This window comes from Pelodiscus sinensis, chromosome 17 (genome assembly GCF_049634645.1).
Source record: "Pelodiscus sinensis isolate JC-2024 chromosome 17, ASM4963464v1, whole genome shotgun sequence".
Taxonomy (NCBI): domain Eukaryota; kingdom Metazoa; phylum Chordata; order Testudines; family Trionychidae; genus Pelodiscus; species Pelodiscus sinensis.
In genome coordinates, this window is record NC_134727.1 from 28,727,844 (window position 1) to 28,746,580 (window position 18,737).

An 18,737-nucleotide genomic window follows, 5' to 3' on the forward strand; every position below is an offset into this window, starting at 1 on the left:
ACCAAAACAGGTGTATTTATTATTTGCACAGGGAAGGGGGGAAAGGAAGGCTTGTGGTGGGAAAGGTATATGGGGGGGGGGGCAAGGCACAAGCCCCCATTGAGGAGGCCCTGGAGAGAGTTACTGGGCTCCTTCAGAGAACCTCTCCCTCATGGCCTCCCGGATTTTCACTCCTAACTGATGGGCCTGGTGGATGGCAGCTGTCCACAGCTGTTCGAAGGCCCTACCCTCACGGCCGGCCTCTGCCCATCACCCTGGGAGGAAGGCCTCTCTTTTGCTCTCTACAATGTTGTGGAGAACACAACATGCGGCAGCCGCTTTGGGGATGTTGCACTCCACCACGTCGCGGCAAGTCAGGAGGCACCTGAACCTGACCTTGACGTGCCCGAAGGCGCATTCTACCTGCATGTGGGCCTGCTTTAGGTGTGCGTTGAATTGTTCCCTGATGGGGTCCACGTGGCCTGTGTACAGCTTCATGATCCATGGCATTAGTGGGTAGGCTGCATTCCCGATAATGCACGGTGGCGTCTGTATGTCCACCACGTGAAAGTCCTGCTGGGGGAAGAATGTGCCAGCTTCCAGCTTGTGGTAGAGGCTACAGTACCTGAATATGCGGGCATCGTGTGCCCGGCCCAACCACCCAACAAAAATGTCCAGAAACTGTACCTGGTGGTCGACCAGGGCCTGCAGCACCATGGAGAAATAGCCCTTTCTGTTTATATACTGGGTGGCTCGATGCTGTGGTGCACGTATTGGAATGTGTGTACTATCGATCGCTCCTCCACAGTTCGGGAAGCCCAGGGCAGCAAATCTGGCCACAATGGGATCCAGTTCTCCCAGGTGGATGACCCTGCACAGCAGGACGGAATTGATGGCCCATACAACCTGCAAAAGGAGACAATGAAAAACACAAAACATAGACTGAGAGGGAGTTCCTGAGCCCTTGAGAGGTGCCCGTCTCCCTCCTCCTCCCCTTAAACCTCCCAGGAGGCGCCCCCTATGAGGCTGCCCACCCTGGAGCAGGGCTGTGTGAGGGCTGGATGGCACAACCCCCCAGGGACAGACCTTTCCCCCACCCCTGTAGGCCTTTCCCGAAGGTTCCCCTTTTCCAGGACACTCCCCCCCAATTCACGCACTGCTGCCCAAGAGCGCCTTACCTCCATGAGAGGACTCTGACGGTGGACTTCCCCACGTCAAACTGGTGGCCCACCGACCACTTGCTGACCTAATGCCCTGGCTGAAGTGGTTCCATGTGGCCTTTTATGCGAGATAGCATCCAAATTAATGTGGATGCTCTCTCTCGAAAAAGCAGATCGCTTTTTCAATACGCATGTGCAGTCTGGATGCTCTCTATAGAAAGAAGATTTTTTTGGAAGATCTCTTCTGAAAAATCTTCTTTCAAAAAAAGCTTGCAATTGGACCCTAATAGGGAGAGAGGTAGTGTTGACAACTCTCATGATCTTATTGTGGTCTCATAATATTTGGTGTGTTTCTTACAGCTCTAGCTTCTGGAGTGAGGTGATTGTGTAAAACTGTGAGGTTATTTTGTGTAAGTTTCTAGTCCTTTGGTTTCAAAGAAAGTTTGACAACATGATACACACACACACCCTCATCTCAAAAACTGGATGGGGAATATATTACTTCTTAAAATATCATGATTTTAAGACAATGTAATTATTTGTACAGGCAGTCCCCGAGTTACGCGGATCCGATTTACGTCGGATCCGCAGTTACGAACGGGGCTTTTCTTGCCCCGGAGGATGGGAGCGGCAGGATGCCAAGATGCGCCGCGGTCCGCCGCCCCCGTCCTCCGGGGAGAGAAAAGCTGCTCCCCATCTCCCTGGTCTGCAGGGAGATGGGGAGCAAAGCCTTAGAGCACGCCCGCAACGGGACAGCCCAGGCGCGCTTGAGCTGTCCCCCTGCGGGCGTGCTCCGTGGCTTTGCTCCCCGTCTCCCGACCAGCAGACCGGGGAGACAGGGAGCAAAGCCGCGGAGCACGCCCGCAGGGAGACAGCCCAAGCGCGCCCGGGCTGTCCCGCTGCGGGCATGCTCCAAGGCTTTGCTCCCCGTCTCCCTGGTCTGCAGGGAGATGGGGAGCAAAGCCTTGGAGCACGCCCGCAGCGGGACAGCCCAGGCGCACTTGGGCTGTCCCGCTGTGGGCATGCTCCACAGCTTTGCTCCCCGTCTCCCTGGTCTGACCAGCAGACCAGGGAGATGGGGAGCAAAGCCTCGGAGCACGCCAGCAGTGGGACAGCCGCGGCGCGCCTGGACTGTCCCGCTGCCCGCGTGCTCTGTGGCTTTGCTCCGTGTCTCCCAGGTCAGCAGACCAGGGAGACGGAGCAAAGCCATGGAGGACTTGGGCGGTCCCGCCACCCCCGTCTCCCTGGTCTGCTGGGGGGGGTGCAGCTAGTGGCCCCCTCCCCCAGCAGACCAGGCTTTTCTTGCCTACCCCTGGGGTAGAGCAGCTGGGGGCTGCCGGGTTGGTCCCGCAGCGCCGCTCCGGACCAACCCGGCAGCACCCCAGCTGCTCTGCCCCAGGCGTCCTGATTCAGCCGCTGCTGGTCAGTTTCAGCAGTGGCTGAATCAGGATGCCTGGGGCAGAGCAGCTGGGGTGCTGCTGGGTTGCTCCAGTAGCGCCGAGGAGCCGTGCTACTGGAGCAACCCAGCAGCACCCCAGCTGCTCTGCCCCAGGCGTCCCCAAGTCAGCCGCTGCTGAAACTGACCAGCAGCTGACTACAGGAAGCCTGAGGCAGAGTTTCTCTGCCCCAGGCTTCCTGGAATCAGCCACTGATCAGTTTCAGCAGCAGCTGACTTGGGAACGCCTGGGTTTCTTAAGTTGAATCTGTATGTAAGTCAGAACTGGCGTCCAGATTCAGCCGCGGTTGAAACTGATCAGTTTCAGCAGTGGCTGATGCCAGTTCTGACTTACATACAAATTCAACTTAAGAAAAAACCTACAGTCCCTATCTTGTATGTAACCCGGGTACTGCCTGTATGCCTAAAGCGTGATCCTTGAATGCTTGGGGTTGGCAATACTGCAGTGCTCTTTCTTCTGAGTTAGAATTGCTGCACCAAAATGTTGGCATTTATGCTGTGGGAACTTAAATAGAATTATGTAAAATTAAAGAGGTCCTGTGACTCTCATAAACCCTATATCACTCTGCAGAAAGGATGTCTCTGGGAGTTTTGCTATTGACATCAACTCAAGCAGGATTATGCCCCAGGGTGTACCTTTCGCATCCCTAAGCATTCCTTCCTCTCTCTCTCCCTCCAGCCCTGTTTCAGCTGGATGCCCTTACTCATTTTTTGTGCAGCACACCGTGTGCCTGGCTACTGTGCCTGAGGATTTTTCAAGAAAAAATGGCACTAGGCACATGGTGTAAAAACGGGGGTGCAGAGACAGCATTATATTAATGTAAGCTATTGTTATTATGACATATACATTGGTTTAGAAATGAAAGCCTATAATTAATTATTCAGCGAGAGACAAAATAAAGCCAAACTCAGACACTGCAGGGGGAACGCACCTTGCACGCAATGCTGCTGGTGCTAGAATCGTGCTACAGCTCAATGATCTACTACCAGCAAAGCAAGAGAGCGAACTCCCCCCTCCCTCGGCCCGGAAGCCCCGCCCCGAATCAACACCCCCTTCAAACCCCGCCCCGTCAATGCGCTGGCCACACCCACTGTCGCAGAACGCTCGGTCCCGGAAATGCCACGTGTACGGAGTGCGCTTGCGCGGACCGAAGTGTCGGTCCCTTCCGGTGTGTGGGTCCCTCCCTCCGTCCTTCCCCCCCAGGCTCGGAGCTGGGGCCGGACGGAGACAGGCAGAGAGCTAAGTCCGCTCCCGCCATGGCCCAGCCCGGGAGACCCCCCGCCGCCTCGGGGTACAGCAGCCAGAACGGGGCTGGAGAGCAACGCTACAGTAACGGTGAGGCCAGGCCGCCCGGCACCGGGACTCCGGCCGCTCCCTGCCCCGGGGCTGAGGGGAAGCACGGCCGCTCCCAGGGGGCGCGGAGGAACCTTGCAGTTCCCGGCGCGACGGTGGGCCTGAGCCCCGGGATGGGGCCTACGGCGCCTTGGGGGGAGCACAGTCCCTAGAGAAGCCTCCGTGTCCGGCCGTTCGTCCGGGGTTACCCCTGAGACAGGCCCTCAGGCGGGGGGTGGGTTCCTGAGGCCCGGGGGGGGGGCACTCACTGGTCCTCCCCAGCTCCCTTCTCGCCTCCCCATGGGGCACCGAGCGGGTCGAGCAGCCGTTGTCGGGGGGATGGTCGGCCGCAGAGGTCTGCCGTGGGCGGGGCCTGAGCTTTCCCCGGGACCTCGTTTGCCCCTGAGACCTCTGCGCTCCTCTCACGGCTCCCGTGGGGCCGAACGGGCACAGCTCTCCTGTACGGGCGGTGCTAGGGCCGGGACTCGAGGGACGTCGCAGACTCGAGCCTGTGCTCGATTTCAGAGTTTCAATGGGGGGGGGGGTGTGCCACGTAGGATGTGGGTCATCCTTTTGGGTTCCCTATGGTATGCTCATCGCTGCAGTATCGGGACACTCATCCCGAACTGGGTGAGTGGGGAAGGGCACGAGCCGTGCCCCCACAGGTACACCCAGTGACAGGTGTCTGTGGGAGACTAATACGAACCAGTTTAAAAAAAAATACCAAGGGAAGAAAAGTCCACTCTGAAGTTGTTTGTGTGCCCATGTGTATTACTCTAAATATTTTCCAAGTACCTTCCCTTCTGGTGGAATTTTGTGCAGATCACAGTCAAATTGAGTTCTAGTTTCATCACTAAGCTACACATGGGACACTTGTTAACATTGTTTGCTTTAACAAGCAAACAAGATTTAGAGACAAGCCATAAACAGTGGCCAGCTCTTGAGTTAAAAGATGCTTGGTGGAAATACTATTTCTGTATCTGATTGCAAATAGCTTTTCAGTAAGGTTAGAGAGGAAAATATGTTGGCGTTTTAAGGAGTTTGTTCATTTTTAACAATATCATGGGAGAGGACCAAAACTGATCCCCATAAGCACAAGGGTTGGAGTTTTCACTCTCGCAAACCCCAACGTATATACAGTAGGCTGTGTGCATTGTTGGTGGCCATAAGGCTGTATTCTCTGTAAACATTAAATACTGGTATCAGATGAGATAATTAGCCACTGGCCTGAATTTGCACTAATAGCAAAGTATTTCTGTAAAAATCAGTCTGTTTTAGTCAACTATTTGGTAAAGAAGTCGCCATCCTCTGTGACCATGATAATGAGATAATGTATATATGGTCAGTATGTACGTTGTTTTCTTTTTTGAAAACCAAAAAGCCCCATACAGGTAAAGTTGAGTGAGATTTGTCCAGTTATAGATTGCATTCAACATTCTGAAGTTAGAGTCATTGATAATCTGAGCTTCTGTGACCTTTTGGAATGTAATGTACATGTGGCACCATGATTATTACTTGCAGTGGGAGGATCCTGTAACTTTAAAATAAAGCACCTAATGTAACTTTAAAATAAAGCACCTAATGTAACTTTTGCATGAACTACAAAGTAAAACAGCATTCTCCCATTTAATAAATTCTATGATCTGGAAGCTCTATACTGGTTTGAGAGGCTGGTGGCATTGCATATCTTAAGGAAGGTGAAAGATCCTGACAGTAATGGTACAGGTAAAGTTGAGCAACTTGCACGTTGTCAGCCTAAAACTAGAAAAATATCAAATGTTTCAAGAAAAGCCTCTTAATTACTGAATAAATAAGGGGATATGTTGTTCTAGGTGTTTTTTAGTTTCACATGAAACTGGGGTATTCCCTGTAGATTTCATTCTAAGGTAGGCATTTTGCATAATATACAATTAGGTTAGTGAGTGTAGCATTTTTTTCTCTCCTTTCCCCATAAAGGACGTCTCACTGTTCCTTTTATTTTAACATATCAAATATTGGCATTTTACAAACAAGATTATGGTAGATAAATAATTGTTCTAGTGCGAACAGTGTGTGAGATGCTTATTGTACTATATGAAGATGGGAATAGGGAGCCTGTCTAGACAATAGCGAAAGAGAAGATTGCTGGTAGGTCGCAGAGTGATAAAGCATTGTAGTTTGTCTTGATTATATTTTATTTTTGTAACCACTGATTTAGTTAATATTGCCTGGATTAGGAATGGACTGGGGCTATACAATATGTTTGAAGGAAGATCCATGGCATGCTAGTTGGGAGATGTGGCATAGAGAAAAAGGAAATGAAAAAGGAGAATTGTACAAATTTTTGTTTATGAAAATGTCATCTTCAGATGATATGGCATGTTAGATGTAACATTTTTGTCCCTTGTCTTTTAAATGCAGAAAATCTGTTAAATTGTTGTTTAAGCGCTGATCATGTTCTCAATACTGTTAACAGCATGCATAGAGAAGTCATCCTGCCTCCAAAGACCTTGTATGTGGTGAGGCATTAAAAATCAAGTGTTGGCTGATTAGTAACATATCTCTTTTAAATAACATGACTGTGACCAATCTTATAATGGCCAGGATAGCTTTTAGATTTACAGTGATGGTTGTATACGGGAAGTAAGCTTTATTTATGTTCATATAGACTATTCTAGCCTTTCACAATGATGTCTTGCTGATGAGGCATTTAGTAGGTAACCTTCTGAACACATGCATTCATATATTACCTTAAATTATTACTATCAGCATTATTGTTCATCTCTCTAAGTTGCTGAGTGTTGTACAGGATGCGTCTCCCTAAACCAGGACTCTCTCGTCTGGCAACATCTATGCACCATCAGGACCACAGATGTTGCTGAATGAGAGAGCAGGACTAGTAGCTGAGAGTGGAAGGAGGGGCTGGTGGTTGCAGGGCCAGGGCCTAGTAACCCAATGGCTGTAGTGGGGCACAGGCAGCCCAGCAACCCAGCTGGGGCTAGGGCAGCCCATGTGTGCCGGCCCAGCAACGGGGTTGTCCCCTGGCAGCCCGAGCAGGGTTGCATAACGACTTGGCTGTGGGGACAGAGCCACGGCAGCGCAGCAGGGGAAGCCCATCTGGGGCTGGAGCAGCAGCAATCCTGCTGGGGCTGCAGCAGATGGAGAGCCTGACTGGGGCCACGTGCTAGCCAGCAGTGGGTTTGGGGTTGCAACAGTGGGGCTAGGGCTTCTTGCTGCCGTGCCAGCAGTGGGGCAGGTGTTGAAGTTATGGCAGCGTGGCAGGGGCAGCTGTGTTGCTTGGCCAGCTGTGGGGCTGAAGGAGACGGCAGCGGGGAGGGGCAGCAAGCTGAGGGGACTGGTGACAGGGGACTTTCCCTGGTCTGGCAAATTCCCTCATCTGGGACTGCTTGGGTCCTGAGGGTGCTGGGCTAGTGATAACCAGCATACGGGTTGGACTGCTTCAAGTAACCGCCTCGTCCAATACTTCCAACAGTTGTAGCACTGAACATTTTTTGCCAGTAAAATGAACTAGACTCATAAAAAGTGGAAACTTGTCTACTTTTGGTGTTAAACATGTTAATGGTGCTTCATTTTAAATAAAGGCTAAGATTAGTATTTATCATTAAACATTAAATGAATTTTTTTATTTAAATATTTTCTGCATGGATCATATGATCACATGCTGTAAGGTCACAATGTTTCAGAAACTTTTGAGTTGTGATCAGGGCCCCTAGTGCTCTGTTTAGTTGCACCAATTCCCACGTTCATTTTAGGTTTTTGTAGCTAAGTGGAAGTACTATTACTCCTGTTTTTCTAGATGGGGAACAGAGTCAGAGAGTAAGTCACTTGCCCAAGGTCACACAGGAAGTTGGTGTTAAGTAGAGAATTGAATTTGAGTCCCTCAAGTTCCAGACTAGTGAGTGCCCTACTCACTGAAATAACCTGCATCACCTTAAATGCCCTGACAACACTAATATTTTTTTTGCTATGAAGTATCCTTTATTCCTATCCCTTGATAGCTGTGTGTACTTTTAACAGGTTATGGTTCTTAATAGAAAATGCTAATTGACATTTACTAATGACTTTTAACGGTAATTACTCTTTTGAATACATTTTCTGCTGTTTTCTCTAGGTGCCTTGTTTTCTGTTGCTTTGGGGAAATGAACCAATGACATCAGAGAAGGGAGAAGTTTTTAGGCAGCTTTAGTGACTTATCCCCCCAGCTCTCTTGTCCTTGATTTTTGTGCTCTTCAGGCATCATTGCTCATCAATCACTGCTTCTGGTTGCAAGCTGGACTCCATGGGAAAAAAGCAGAACATAAGCAGTGTAATCCAGTTAGGTCTTCCTGATGGAGAAAGCTGGAGAGGAAAAAGCTGATCCCACCTGGGCAAAAAGATGAAAAATAAAATACGGACCTGGCTGCAGCAAAATGGCAGATCGTTCCCAGGTGCTGGTGCGCACATGGAGCCAGCTTTATACCAGCTCCCCACATGCACCGCTCACAGAGGCAGTAGCATGGGGAGGGCTGGTATCAGTGTGAGGTAGCATGTGGCTCCCCATCCTGCCTCTTCTCTCCCCCATGTTGCTGCTACTGATAGAGACAGCAGCACAAGGGATGGGGAAGGGGGACTGTGTTTAACTGTGCATGTTAACTGATGAGCCCAGGCGGTGTACGGTTATGCTTTCACATCCCTACAGTGTATACACATCAAGGAATGCTCATATAAAGCAAAGACATCTTTTATAATTATTTAAATGGGCATGTGAAAATCACATGAAAGTTAAAAAAAAAAAAAAAAACTTGAGGTGATGGAATGGAAAGTCATCTAGAAAGATTCAGCTTGACTATGAATAGTCAAAAATACTTTGAGAGAAGAGACAGAAAAATAGTTGTAATGACAACTGGAATACAATATGCAGAATATTTAGATCGCTTAAAAATATTTCACTTGGAGATATATACCACCTCCCTTCAAGGTGGAAACGTAGGTCTAGTGGTCAACACATGCTGTGCATAACTTTAAACTGTGGTCTTCAGTTTTGACATCTTGAAAAATAATTTATTTTGATTTGGAATGAAAATTTGAAATTTCTGGTGGAAAATAAACTCTGAAAGATTTCGTTTCACAAATGCCAAAAGCTTGGGATCCTAGAAAGCCCTGGCTTGAGCTAAGGCTCTAGGTTCATAGTTCTGTGTTGAGAAGCTTGCAAATCTTGAGGTACTCATCTTTGGGACAGTTGATGGTGGGACTACCTGGGAATAGTAAATCCTAGACACTTAGGGCTCCTTGGCAGGAAACCAGAAGGTTTTATAATGGGAACTTGCCTGTGAGTCTGTAGATATTTTAGTTTGAATGAAACATTTTGGATTTGACAAAATTAGTGTTTTCCAACAAAAGCCTATTGTTAAAAAATTCCAATCTGCTAAAATACTAACTTTCTGAAAATGTACAGTTTTCCCTTATCACATTTAGTTGTTTAGAAATACATCTAGAAAATGAATAGTATCCTAAGAATATAAATCATCAAAATGGCTAATGGTTTCATAAAGTGCTTGATTCCGAATATCTTCTTTAAATGAATCGAGGTTAGTTCAGCTATATCAGCCAGCAAAAATCCAAAAAGCAGATTAAATAGGCTACCTTCTTTTTTTTAATTTAGCAACATTTTTTAAAATTATTTGGTGGGAGAATTGAGCTCCGTCCCATGATCCTAACAGATTTTTTTTAAAGTATCCTTGTTCAGGAAAATATAGCTGCTAATTAGGTGTGAATAGCTTTTTAAAAAGCATTTTCATTCTAGGTACTTCAGCACATATAATCTGTTCACACGTGAAAGTTGGTACTCAACAGTTACTTGGGGAATGAACACAGATAAGCACTGCCTTATAGTACAATTGTACCCATATATGATTTTCCCTTCAAACCCATTTGTCTTAGCTGATTGTCACTTGGCTTTACGTGGCAATAGAAAATAACTTTTCTATTAGCTGGCTTCCAGAACTTGCATTTTCTAAAATAAATGGTATATAAGTAATATGGGAATGAGTTTTTCCTCTTGCTAAAGTTGATCACTTTCATTAAGCTTGTGAGAAATAGTAGTCATGGTTTATTTCCTTTGCAATTGTGCTGGTATGTCCACTGACTTGAATGTTTCCCAGTAAATTAACAGTAGTGTCAGTGATGTAAAAAGGAATATTTCCAAACTGTTTCGAACACCAAGCATGTTTTCCCTAGCTGCCATCTACATTTAATTGCCTCATTCCTTTTCACTAGCTAGTTGCATGTGAGAGTACCACAGCAATGATTGAATTGATTTTATTGAATGTTTGGCATCTGACTGTTCTCAAGAAACAGATGGTATCACATGCAAACTTCAGCCATAGGTGATGGCCCATGTTCAAACCTTGAAACTTTTAGAGAATATTAGGTTTCTGCTAGGTTGTCAAAAATAATTAAACAAGGGTCTAGCGTATTAAGAGCAGTTATTTATGAAGTTCACGTGACTTATACTGAGCTCCATGCATCTGCAGTGGAACTCTTGGCTTATTACTAGAAAGTACTTCATTACTAAGGGACTAATGGTGAATTCTATGGGGCTGTAAATAAGTGATATGTTATTGGGAAGCTGAACATTTCTTTTTGGGTGCAGAATGTGCAACACTGACTCTTAAAAGTTTTTTTTATCTTCTTGTAGGTCCTGTGCAAAACTCACTGGTGCATTCATCACAAATGTCAGATGGCCAAGGATATAGCTCTACAGTTCCAGGATTATATTCACATCAGGTACCAACAAAGGTCCCTCTGCAGCCATCTTCTGGACTATATAACTTTGGTGGTTCTCAGAATGTTTCTCCATTAAGTAATCAGAGATCTGGGCAGACTCTTAATCGACCACCTATGGGCCACATTTCTGTTGCATCTTTGCAGCATACAAGTTCTGGTCCCCAAATGCTTCCTCAATTACAAAACTCTACTGCTTTACCATCATCTTCTAGTAGCTTTGTTCCTGGAGCTCATCCCCCAGCACTTTCAAACTGGCAGTATGGTCAGACTCCTATGAGTCAGCCAACTGGGTCTCAAACAAACCATTTGGGTCATGTAGCAGGAACAGTGTCAACTCAGCCATTATCATCATCAGGGAGCACAAATCCTGCAACAAGTTATCAGTATGCTGTTTCCCCTGGAGGTCCTCCACTTCAAAACAGCTACATGAAACCAGGTAAGCAGGGTAAACATAAGGACTCGTGTACAATGGCGTATATTTGGACTGAATAATACCTCTGGTTGCAAAAGTTCATTCTCACTTTAGCTGTTATGGTTAAAAATAAAGATCTGATTCTTCAGTGACTCCTAATGGTTGTGGAACTGCATTGTTAAGCTAAATGCTCTGATAAAATGCAGTTCAGAACTAGTTGGAGAACTTTCAGTCACTTAAAAGAATATTCTGTATATCGAGCAAGCTCCTAATTTAGTGTTTTGGAGAATACGGCAACAGGCATTGGCTTGGAATTGGCCTTTAGTTTGTTTAATGCTGCTTATTTGAGTCAAATTGTGCAGGCCTTAATGCTTTCTAGGAATTCCTTTCCATATATCGGAACCTAGATGATCTTTTCTCCACAGTGCTTATCCACCCCCCTGTGACACCTATCAGTCTTTTTCTGGAAAAGGAAGGGAGGGGTGTGGGTGGGTGGGTGGATGTGTGACAAGTACATACAGCAGAGAGGTTGGATGAGCATATTTGGTACCTATATGCTGTCCTGAATGTTGCCTATTTAAAATTTGCACACTGATAAAATCTTGGTCTCTTAAAAAATTTTCTGTTGAGTGTGTGGGTGGGTAGGTAGGAGAGTGTAAGTAAGGCTTTTTTTTAGGATTCCTGTTAATCATTCATAAAACAGTCTTTCTGAAATACAGAAGCCTAGTATGCATTTGTGTTTGCAAGGAGAAAGTGGGAGAAAGCAGTGATGCTATATTCAGTTGCTTACTTCATTCTAGGCAGCGATGATGTGTTCAGGAAAACATAATCAGGCACACAGACTTAATTGAGCACAGCAAATAAAATACTGCTATTGCTTCTCGGTTCCCTGATAATATGCACTGTACAGTCTCTTACCTTGTTAGAGGCTTCTGTTTGTGGTAAACATTTTAACATTTTTTAGTCACGCTTTCTTAAATGTGTGAATTTTGCTTCCAGCTATAAGTTTCTTCAGGATTGTTCACTAAAGCAACTCAGGCATCCAGACTAGTAGATCTCTACATTTCATGGAGAGCAAGAAAACATAAATAAAGTGATATGCGTATTATTGTTAAATGGAAAGCGTAGTGTATACAGGCAGTCCCCGGGTTACATACAAGATAGGGACTGTAGGTTTGTTCTTAAGTTGAATCTGTATGTAAGTTGGAACTGGCATCCAGATTCAGCCGCTGCTGAAACTGATCAGCTTCAACAGTGGCTGAATCTGGACACCAGTTCCGACTTACATACAGATTCAACTTAAGAACCCCAGGCGTCCCCAAGTCAGCTGCTGCTGAAACTGATCAGCAGCTGATTCCAGGAAGCCTGGGGCAGAGCAACTCTTCCTCGGGCTTCCTGTAGTCAGCCGCTGGTCAGTTTCAGCAGCGGCTGACTTGGGGATGCCTGGGGCAGAGCAGCTGGGGTGCTGCTGGGTTGGTCCAGTAGCGCGGCTGCTCCTTGGCGCTACTGGACCAACCCAGCAGCACCCCAGCTGCTCTGCCCCAGGTGTCCTGATTCAGCCGCTGCTGAAACTGATCAGCAGCGGCTGAATCAGGACTCCTGGGGCAGAGTAGCTGGGGTGCTGCCGGGTTGGTCCAGTAGCGCCAAGGAGCGGTGCTGCGGGACCAACCGGCAGCGCCCCACCTGCTCTACCACAGGCCCCGGGTAGATTAGCTGGAAGCGCCGCGGGGCCGGTCCCGGGTCCTCCGCCGCTTTGCTCCCCGTCTCCCTGGTCTGCTGGCTCCCCCAGCAGACCAGGGAGACAGGGAGCAGCTTTTCTTGCCCCGGAGGAGGTGGGCGGCGGGACCAGGTGTCCCGCCGCTCCAGTCCTCCGGGGCTAGAAAATCCCTTTTCGTAACTGCGGATCCGACATAAGTCGGATCCGCGTAATTCGGGGACTGCCTGTATTTGATAGAAAACTTCCTTACTCTACATGTCTAGTTTTCACTCTCCCAAGTTTTGTCTCTGGAAAGTGTTCTGAGAAGTGTGAAATGGACTATAAAAGTGATAAAGCAGCACATTATTAAGTATAGTGTAGCTCTTTTTGTGAGCTCTATGATATGCAGGTGATAAAAAATTTGCATAATACTCACAGCTGACTTGAACCATTTTGGAAACATAATATAGATGCAAACTGTTTGTATAGTTTAACTGCAGTTTTATCACCAGGTTTCTACTATTCAGTTCACAGATAGTAGTTCCTTTTCCAAGTATGATCCTATGGAGCACATATTACTGTTAGTGGGAATTATGTGCTATCATTATATAGAATTTCGTACAAATTGAAGCCATTGGAATGCTAAAGCAAATATATCCCTTGTGTATAACTTTTAAACTGAGGTTAGCTAATGTATCTCAATGTTTAATATGCACATTAAAAAGAAACCAATTGCACAGTGACTTTCAAACTGTGGTCTGTGAACCATTATTATCCCTGGAGATACCCTTGTCATCTATAGGTGAAGGAAAATTAGGAATCAAGGAGTAGATGGTTGGGAGAGAAGAGCTTGTAAAACTTTTTCAGAGTGGTCTGTAGAATTAAGGGCCAATAGCAGGACTCTCATAGCCATAATGCAATACAAATTCTTCTTGAACTAAATCAGTCCCAGTTATTTGTAGAATTAGTGTAATGTATTTATTGTCTTTAAAATTAGATTGCATAAGTTAGTTTATTGGCCAGATGTTTCATGTATTTAGTGGGTGCAAAGATCTCTGCTAATGTTTGTAATATACTTTACCCAAAGCCATCTCTGTTGGCACAGTCTCAGGTAAAGAAACAAAATGAAAGTAATTTTGGTAAAGTTCTACAATACAACGGTTCGTTGTTGTTCTCTGGAACTGGAAGGGACCTTGAGAGGTCAGCGAGTCAAGTCTACTGCCTCATGGCAGGAACAAGCACTGTATAGATCGTCCCTGATAGATGTCTGTCCAACTGCTCTTAAATGTCTCCAATGGGGAAGTTTCCACAACCCCCCTAGGCAATTTATTCTACTGTTTAACAAACCTGACAAGAAGTTTTCCTAATGTCCAAACTAAGCCTCCCTTGCTGCAATTTAAGCCCATTGCTTCTTGTTCTATCATCACAGGCCAAGGAGAACAATTTTTCTCCCTCTTCCTTGTAACATCCATTTAGATAGTTGGGAATTGCTATCATGTCCCCCCTAGTCTTCTCTTTTCTAAACTAAACAAGCCCAATTCTTTCAGTCTTCCCTCACAGGTCATGTTTTCTAAGACCTTTAATAATTCTTAAATTGCATAAGTTGCTCTTCTCTGGACCTTCTCCAATTTCTCCACAACTTTCTTGAAATATGTTGCCCAGAACTAGACACAGTACTGCAACTGAAGCCTAATCAGTGCAGAGTAGAGATGAAGAATGACTTCTCGTGTCTTACTAACAACACTCCTGTTAATGCATCCCAGAATTATGCTTTTTGCAAGTGTCACATTGTTGACGCCTATTTAGCTTGTAGTCCGCTATGACTCCTAGATCCTTTTCTGTAGTACTCCTTCCTAGGCAATTGCTTCCCATTCTGTATGTGTGAAAGGATTGTTCCTTCCTAAGTGGAGTACTTCGCTTTTGTGCTTATTAAACTTCATCTAGTTTACCTCATGCCATTTCTCTGGTTTGTCCAGATCATTTTGAATTATGGCTCTGTCCCCCAAAACACTTGCAACCCTTCCCATCTTGGTATCATCTGCAAATTTAATTTTAATAAGCGTACTCTATGTCGTCATCTAAATCATTGATGAAGATATTGAATAGAACCAGTCCCAAAACAGACCTCTGTGGAACTCCACTTGTTATGCCCTTCCAGCATGACTGTGAACCAATAATAACTACTCTCTGAAAGTGGTTATGCAGCCAGTTATGCACCAACCTCATAGTAGCCCTATATAAGTTGTATTTCCATAGTTTATTAATGAGAAGATCATGTGAGACCGTGTCAAATGCTTTAATAAAGTCTAGGTGTACCACATTCACCACTTCCACAAGACTTGTTATCCTATCAAAGAAATCTATCTGATTGGTTGGACATGATTTATTCTTTACAAATACATGCTGACTGTTACCCTTACTTAGTGTATAGTTACTACGTGAAAAGGATTAGTGTTCGGGTGCCTTATCACAATTTTGTTTGATCTATGGATACACATGGAATATTGAATATTCCATAAGTAATCAAGCAATTTTTAAATCATCTGTTACATTTGTGTAGTTTAGTCTGACAACTTACTTTATATGGCTTAATAATGAGAACTACAGAAATACTTCAAATATATTTTAATGTGTGGCCACTAGCCCATGCCGCCCATCCTGGTGAAGACCTGATGCATTGACAAAGGTTATCTCCCGTGGCTGGCCGGGAGAGATAGAGGAGGTCGGGGGCAAAGCGGCTGGCCAGGAAAGATAGGGGAGGTCGGGGGCAGCGCGGCTCCCCATGAAGCATCTGAGCATCTGCAGAGCGGCAGCTGACAGGGAAAATACCTTGGACCCTTCATGGTATTTTTCCGTATTATCCAACATTTCGATTATCCAACCATCCTTTGGTCCCGTTTAGGTTGGATAATCGAGACTCTACTGTATTTAGTTAATGCCTGGTAGTGTGCCTGGTGCTTTTAGAGAAGGGTAGACATACAACACTGTGAAATGGGAAAAGTTGCTCTTATGACAGCTCTCAAGTATAGAGTACGAAATTGAGTTTGGGTGGCAGTCAAATAAGTAAATTATCCATGGCTGTCCAGGAAGGAGGAAACCTTTCATTGGCTAAGGAAGGGAGAAGGTTACAGGAAAATGGTGTAATCTTAGAACGGTCCTAAGATGATAAATACTTGATATGATCTTTTCACTATATAAATGCTAATAAACCTTTGGGTAATAGGGATGCTAAAATGTTTATATTAGTGTAAATGTATATCTGCTGAAACTTTCAGCAGGTACCTATTTACATGTTGGGGGAGCCGACTCCCCACTCACACTGGCTCCTGCATCTCCAGATGTACAAGAGGCAGTAGGCGGGGGAGTGAAGGTGGCTGCATGTAATCAAGAGTTAACCGGTGACCACAGGCTTATTTGGTTAACCGTATACTCAGCTACACGTTCACATCCCTATTGTATTCTTGACTTTGAGTACTTGGTTTTAGAACAAAAATTCTTAAATTGCATAAGTGTATACTTGGGCAGCGTATCATCTCTGCCGCATTCCCTATGTAAAATCTTTTTAACAGATAATTTTAAAATCTAGAAAATATGTATTTCTGATGATGACTTCTTGACATAGACCATATAGATGGCACGCATCCTGTCAAGGGAAATCTGTTTAAAAAATGTCTGGGTTTACAGGATTGTCAGACGCGTAGTGTTATTGATGTAGTTGGATTTTTTTCAAAAGCCACTCTTGTTGACTCTTTAAGTGGAGTTTGGGTGCTCTGTGCCTTTAAAGTCTTGCCATAATGGATTGTGAGTCATCAAAATAGGCAGGGATGTAGATCAGTGGCTCCCAACCATTTTGAGGATATGGACCCCTTTTCAATCTACTAAAATTTTATGGACTCCTCCCCCCCCCCCCCCCCCGGGGGGGCAAACAATATAGCAGTGCCTGCAGCCTGTGGGAAGTAATGTGGGTTGAAGGACATGCTGGTACTGTAGAGGGCCCATGTGGATCCTCTGCAGTACCACCACGGACCCCTGTGGGGTCCACAGTTTAGGAACCACTGATGAAGATTATAGAACTATACAAGTCCCAGTACTTAAGGACAAGAAGAAAAATAGGCTAAGAGCTTAAAAAACAACAAATTGTCTTGCATCACCTTAGAGACTAACAAAACATGTAGCTGGTATCAGAGCTTTCATGGGCACAGCTCACTTCTTAAGATGAATGGCATCAAGAAAGCTCATGATACCATCTATGTTTTGTTAGTCTCAAAGGTGCTGCAAGACTATTAAAGTTTTTCCAGTTACAGACTAATTCAGATACCCCTCTGAGGCTAAGAGCTGTTTAAACTTCACATACTTCTTTTGGGGTTTCTGTAACGTATGCTGTTCTTTCCACTGAATAAACAAGATTAATATTTGGATTGACTTGTATGGTTCTGTAATAAAGTAACCATCCGTGACTTCAGTCAATTTAAAGCTCTTGAAAATGAATATCTTTACAGGGTCTGTTCCTCCACCAGTGAATCGGCCTTTAGGTTCAGCATTTCCTCCTGCAAGACCTCCTCTAGGACCCCCTCCAACTGGAGGGCCACCGTTAGTGAGGCCATCCACAACCCCAGTCGGACTGCCTAACAACTCTGTACCCCATCTGCCGCTAAATTCAGCTACAAACCAAGAAGGTAAGGGGTTGGTCAGTTCTCTTTATTTGTTTTTTCCATACCAATGTAGGTAATTGGAAATAAAGAAATTATCTTCACTCAAAATGACTTAATGAACAGAAACTTTTAGCTGCTGGAAAATTTTTCCTTATTCCACTGAAGTAACTGTGCTTCAGAACACTTGCATGGTTTTTGATATCTGAATATTTTAAGCACCTGCTTCCCAATTAAGGTGTTGGAGGATCTTTTTTCTTCAACTTTAAATACTTTTTTTATTTAGAGATTTCAAATATGACATGTTTCTCCAATATCAATTTCTGATGCTATATTTTCAGAACAAATTTATTTCATGTGTTGTAATATGTCTCCCTTTGAAAAATCTGTAGAAATTAATGGAGTGATTTTTCTTGCCTTAGCATAGCATAGTTTTTTCACCGTTTTAAGGTAAAACTATTGGGAGAAAGAAGGTGTATTATTTCCTATTGACAGATGCTCAGGAAGGAAATAAAAAAACTGTTCAAAATAGATATTTGTGAGTGGTGTGGGTCTCCTATTATGCCCTGGGGTTCTATATTCACTTTTCTTCTTAGGAGGGAGTTTTCTTTTCCCATTGTTTCAAAACAGTTTGGAGAAATATAAACCTCTCTACCACCAATCCTGCTGCAACCCCAGAGGAATAAAATCTGTTAGTCTTGCATGGAGTTAGTGTTATTTGCATCATGGTATTGTTGCTGCTGGACTGAAAAGGGGACTGCTATATTCAGGCTTGTCCTATGAGCTCTGCAATCCTGTCAGATGTACAGTATTTACATTATATTTAACTTTTGTAGTGAAACTTGAATCTTGTACTGTGTGCTTTCTTTCCACTATGCTAAGGTTGTTGGAAAGTAACACCTGCTCTTAAAAAAAAAAAAAAAAAAAAAAAAAAAAAAGTTCTTCGTATCACCAGCTGTCCAGAACTATTAATAATCTAAGAAGAAATATAGCAGTTTTGAGCTTTACTCCTATGGCTGCCACACAAGTATGCCATTGTGTTTATGTACTCATCACTGCTTTGTACCATGCAGCCTTGTAGTGTTTCACAGTTTTAATCTTAGGATCATACATTGGCACTGTTTGGTTTTTTTAATGGGGGGAGGGAGTATCAAGTCAAAACTGTTCTTGGCTTCTGTCAAGGAGTAAAATTAATAACTACCTTCTCCTATGGTAGCTGGGTGAAACTGTAGAATGAAGATTCCTTTAAAAGGAAACCTGCATGAACAATGAAGACTATTTTTCTCA

General features: G+C 44.8%; 1 protein-coding gene across 2 annotated transcripts in view; it reads left to right on the forward strand.

The window, feature by feature from the left end:
- The first annotated feature begins 3,736 nt into the window (after positions 1 to 3,736).
- SEC24A (SEC24 homolog A, COPII component) overlaps positions 3,737 to 18,737 on the forward strand; it is a 66,875-nt gene continuing 51,874 nt past the window's right edge. For both annotated transcript variants that reach the window (XM_075900399.1, XM_025181212.2), the window contains exons 1-3: positions 3,737 to 3,931; positions 10,605 to 11,129; positions 17,301 to 17,477. In XM_075900399.1, coding sequence (XP_075756514.1) covers positions 3,853 to 3,931; positions 10,605 to 11,129; positions 17,301 to 17,477 — 781 coding nt within the window. In that variant the 5' untranslated portion in view covers positions 3,737 to 3,852. The remainder of the gene's footprint in view (positions 3,932 to 10,604; positions 11,130 to 17,300; positions 17,478 to 18,737) is intronic.